The sequence below is a fragment of the Thermobia domestica genome, chromosome 13 (assembly GCF_964235325.1).
Source record: "Thermobia domestica chromosome 13, izTheDome1.hap1.1, whole genome shotgun sequence".
In the NCBI taxonomy this organism is placed as follows: Eukaryota; Metazoa; Arthropoda; class Insecta; order Zygentoma; family Lepismatidae; genus Thermobia; species Thermobia domestica.
The window spans coordinates 25,144,291-25,149,580 of NC_137466.1; the positions used below are offsets into that span (position 1 = coordinate 25,144,291).

At 39.2% G+C, this 5,290-nt stretch overlaps 1 protein-coding gene across 1 annotated transcript; it reads right to left on the reverse strand.

The window, feature by feature from the left end:
• Nucleotides 1-1,655: 1,655 nt before the first annotated feature.
• LOC145667526 (zinc finger MYM-type protein 1-like) lies at nucleotides 1,656-3,725 on the reverse strand. The gene has a single exon (XM_081735000.1). It carries the CDS (start codon nucleotides 3,723-3,725, stop codon nucleotides 1,656-1,658), a length of 2,070 nt encoding a protein of 689 aa, XP_081591126.1.
• Nucleotides 3,726-5,290: the final 1,565 nt, after the last annotated feature.

Below are 5,290 nucleotides of genomic sequence, written 5' to 3' on the forward strand. Positions count from 1 at the left end.
ATGATGCCGCGACCATGCAACATGGACCGTTGAGGACTGGAAACGTGTGATATGGTCGGATGAGTCATCCTTCACCCTATTCCCAACCACGGGCAGTGTTTATGTGTGGAGAACGCCCAAAGAAGCTTATGATCTGCAGTGTCTCCGCCCAACTGTAAAACATGGCGGCGGCTCGGTGATGCTGTGGGCCGCCATATCATGGTTTTCATTAGGTCCTGTGGTCACACTTAGCGGACGAATCACTGCCAAGGATTATGTAGCAATTTTGGGAGACCACTTGCATCCTATGGTCCGGATGTTGTTCCCGGACAATAACGGCATCTTCCAGGATAATAATGCACCCATTCCAGTGGCATATCCTGAGTTTTGAGGTTGGGCATGCAATGTTCCAATATCACTACTTCTACTACCACTATAATATTATTATTATTATTATTATTATTATTATTATTATTATTATTATTATTATTATTATTATTATTATTATTTGTAAAACGCTCCGGCACTCCTTTATGGTGGAACATCCTACTTTGCGGCGTAGAATAAACTTTACATCAGTTTCAGTATCATGATGATGATGATGATGATTGGTGTTCTGCCCGAAGGCAAGTCTTTGACCCGAAGGTCCCATGATGTTTTTCCATTGCCTTCCATGGGATGATGATGACGTCCTAAGGATGGGACCTACAGCTTAACGTGGGATCCGAACCACTTGTGTCTCCACCGGGAATCGAACACGGGACCCCTTGATTACAAGGCGACGAGCGTAACCACTCATTCACGGGGGACACAATATTGAATGATGAAAAGAAATATATTTTGTTCAAGCGCAAACAGTACACTGTTCGAGAAACGAATGTTCCACCGTCAATTTCTAACTAGTTTTCAAAATCACTTTTATGCTTTAAAATGCTTGCACTTTCTCTCCCGCTAATAAAATAACGTAGTTCAAGTATATTCTTACTAGGTAGCTATTGAATGATTTGAAAATACACACTATTCACTCGGAAACACAACTAAGGAATATAATCAATCCAAGGGTTAATATAATCCACCCAATAATCAATCCAATGCTGGGCTAAATTTGCTTCTCCAATTTAAGCTCTTTTTTTTTTTTTTTTTTTTAAAAAAAGAGACAGTGGAAAACCAAATAAGTTGGCAACTGACTGAGGACACGAGGAAGATTGTCAGCGCGGACAATCATCCCCTTTCTCAAAGAGGGACACCGTCGAGCAGGCAGGCACATTGCGCTTTTTTTCTCTCCCTCTCTCTCTGTTTCGTTTGACAAGAGCAAAAAGAATGTGGATGCTCCAATCGCCCATGTAACGCTGTAATGAAGTCCCAGTCGTCATTGCATTTTCTCTTGCCCCTCTTGCCCAGAAACTTACGAAACTATTGGATACTTTCATACATGTGTTCCTCGCTATGTTCCAGCGGTTTCTCAAGCATGTATATAACTCCAAAGTTTTGTTTGTTACATTGGTATGCACATCTTGATGCGGAATTAATACTTGAAAAAAAAAAATAGTTTGGGAAAAGAAGGGGGTTCAATGCTCTTTTGCGTTACTTTTGTACCCACAATTCTCTGTAAATATAACATGTTCAAAAAGAGTAGAGTATCAGAAAATAATTAGAATTATGATAATACTCACCAATTACTTGAAAAGAAAATCCACTCTTCTGGCCTTCTTGCAAAATTCCTCGGTGACTTTGTCAAAGAATGAATCGTTGCTTTTCATTTCTATTAGAAGATCTTTCTCTATAGACATCATCGCCAAAGCCGAAAGACGTTCTTGTCCTTGAGAATTTCTCTGGAATGTTTTTATGCGTTTCAAGGCCGAAAATGAACGTTCCACTGATGATGTAGTTGAAGGTATAACTCTAATTAATTCGCACAGTTTGTTAAGTTCTTGAAGGCCAGTCTGTAGACCATTTGAAACTAAGAAGTTGTAAATATCTCCCAAACTCCTTCCCACAAAATGATCAGAATTATAGACACCCTTAAGCTCGGCTTTCAATTGTACAAAATCAAAAAACTTTGCGTACATTTTCTCCAATTGCACAAACTGTTGTTCTGGAAAATCTTTTGAAAATTTAGAACAATCAAGAAGTTCCAAAAAAGACATTTCTGGCACTGAATCAAAACGGTGCTGCAGCTGCAATATTATGGTGTCATATATTTCACAATAAAGCCTCTTTAATTCCTCCTCTACTGATAAGGAATTGGCTTGTTTTCGACGTTTTGTCGGCGGATCATTAGATAGTAAGGTGTCGCGCCAAACTTCTTCAAAACCATTGTTGCGTTTTGATGACAGTCTCTCCTTCAGTGTCAGTATTTCTTTTGAACAATACGCAATGTCTAAAGACTTGGACTGTAAGATATTAAACACTACATCGGTGAAAGTGTATATGTCTTGAAACAAATTTAGAAGAAAATTAAACTGAAAGTCATTTAACTTCGCAAGAAATCCGTCTGCCTCTTGTACGGTAATACTATCCCAATCCCCAGGAGATTCTAAGATGGCTTCTAATAGTTCCTGGAGCTGATCTTTGCAGTTAGCAATAGTTTGCACTAATCGGCTGGAAAAGTTCCATCTCGTAGCTGCAAGTCGTGGGAATCTTTTCTTAACAAATGTGTCCAACATATTAGTTCTTTTTGTTGAAGAAGAGAAAAATGCAGCAATTCCATTAATCGTAACGAAGAATATGCGACAAGCACTAATAAAGGAAACGGATTGTGACAACACAAGATTTAGCTTATGCGCGTAACAATGTATAAAAATCGCCTCCGGAACAATTTCCCTTACCCGCGTCTGGACCCCACTTATGTCACCTGCTAACACTGCAGCCCCGTCGTAAGTTTGTGCGATCAGTTTATTTTTGCACTCAAACTGTTCTAACACTTTCATAATTAGATTTGTTAATGCTGCAGCACTACGATCAGAACTAACGTCACTAAACCCTAAAAATCTTTCAACAACGTTATTGTTGTGACTGTAACGCAACACAGTAGATAACTGGGATAGATTGGTGACATCTGATGTTTTATCGATCATAATAGATACGAAACGACTTGTTTTGATTTGAGATTTAATTTCTTCAACCATAACTGCACCCACACTTTGTATTAAATCATTTTGAATTAAGGGAGATGTACCTGAGAAAACCTTAGATGTGGTCAAATGATGTTTCAATTTTGCATCAAATTCTGATAACTGCAGGATTTCCACGCAGTTGCCTCGGTTGTTCGATTCTTCGCTCTCGTCGTGCCCGCGAAAAGGTAATTCTTGCTTGCCTAAAAGACACGTCACATACGTTAGTCTTTTCAAAATTTCCCTATTCTCTTTCACGGTTTCATTATGTTTTCTAATATCCTCTCGCTTTTGCTTATCAAATTGTACGTCTATTCTAATTTTGCCAAAGGACGCCAAAGTTATTAGTGCATTAACGTGAGAGTCCGATTTTTCGTGCCTTGTAATAGCAGTATGAAGGTTATTCAGGTCTGCGTAGCCCCGGTTTTTACTGTTCCATGGTGAGTTCTCGGTTCCAAACAAAACACAAGGCCAACAAAATAGTTTGCACAAATTTTCCGAACCGCAAAGCCACACAGTTTTATTATACACTTCGGGATTAAAATTACGCACACAAGTTTTGTTTTGTGACTTTAAGTTCGTTAGAGCTGGAGTGGGTCGTCCATTTCTTACTATAAGTAACTTTTCCTCCATAGGGCGAGCACTGAAAGGTTTTTCAAACTAGTTCAAAATTACGTCTTCTCTATCCATAGTAAACACTAAAAAGATACACTTCACACAAGACACAACACTAACGATAAAGTAAAACGCACGCACTATAAATATTTCATACAGCGAAACGAAATAGAGTTAAAGACCGCACCGCACCACACTCTTTCCGAAATTTCTTCAACTATGAGTCAATGAACTTTTCCCGCTCGAACGAGGACTTCCGATAACACATTCTCTCGTCAATTTTCGCGGATTTTTCGGCCAACTTGTGCTTTCCGTAAGAGTACGCTTTGTTGCCGTAATTCAAACCTATATTTCACAGCATTCATAAAACATTTTTTTTCATACACCGATACTCTCTTGCATTTAGATCCGACAACGCTGCAAGCAGAAGAAATTCTGCTTTCACGTCAGACATTTTTTTAAATGCTTTGTTTCCAACCTCTTAAGCATTTTTTTTTTCACTAAACAAATTCATACACATTTAAATCACATCTGCGCGATTCTTTATTTAACAAATAGTACATTAAGTGACTACAAAGCAAATGTATTTGAGATAATGTCAATACATACTCTCCGTACTAGCAATTTAATTCATTTAGCTCATTTCCTTCATTTAGCTAATGCAATTAAATTGAGAGAGTATTTGGTATATCTTTGATTTAGTCATTTCGTGTATATGTATAGATGGCAACTATGCTGCGTGCAACTTTCGAGTTGAATGCATTTTGAATTTCTCTCGCTTCTTTCACCCAATAAAACACAGGTTTACAGGCTAGCGGACGACAAGGATCTTGAGCGGATGCCTGCACACATTGTCGAGAATACTGCAGCGCTACACGTGAACAGTTTTCTCAACTACTGACTGCCAGCTTTCGTAACACGTACTGGCCTACGATATCAAGGGAAGTTCCGTAATTTTTCAGTCTTGGCTCCTTGAAAATTAATTAAAAATAAATAAACTAGAATAAGAACGCATGCAATGCATGCCTCATTCATGCAGAATACGCCGCTGACCCATTCACACAGCTGACGTTGTTGCAGCGTGGTTTGAGGAACATCGGGATGAAGTTCAACACCTCCCCTGGCCCGCCCAATCCCCAGATCTCAACATAATTGAACATGGGTGTGGTCCGTCTTGGAAACACGACTACGGCGACGATTTCCACCTCCATCCTCTCTCACAGAACTGGCCGATGCCCTGCACGAGGAATGGTGTAAAATTCCACTTGCTACCATTCACAACCTCTATGCCTCCATCCCACGTCGCATCAAGGCTGTTCTGAAGGCGAAAGGTAGCACGACACCATATTAATCTGGTAAGTTGCAATTTCGTTTAGGTGTTTCCATTTTTCTGATCACCATCTGTATATATATATATATATATATATATATATATATATATATATGTGTGTGTGTGTGTGTGTGTGTGTGGTATAACTTAAAGTGGTAAACGTCGGTGTTTCGTGTCCCAGAGATGCAATGGAAAGTATAGACCAACCTGGAGGTAGAGATGCATTGGAGCTATGACCACCCGAAAATTTTCG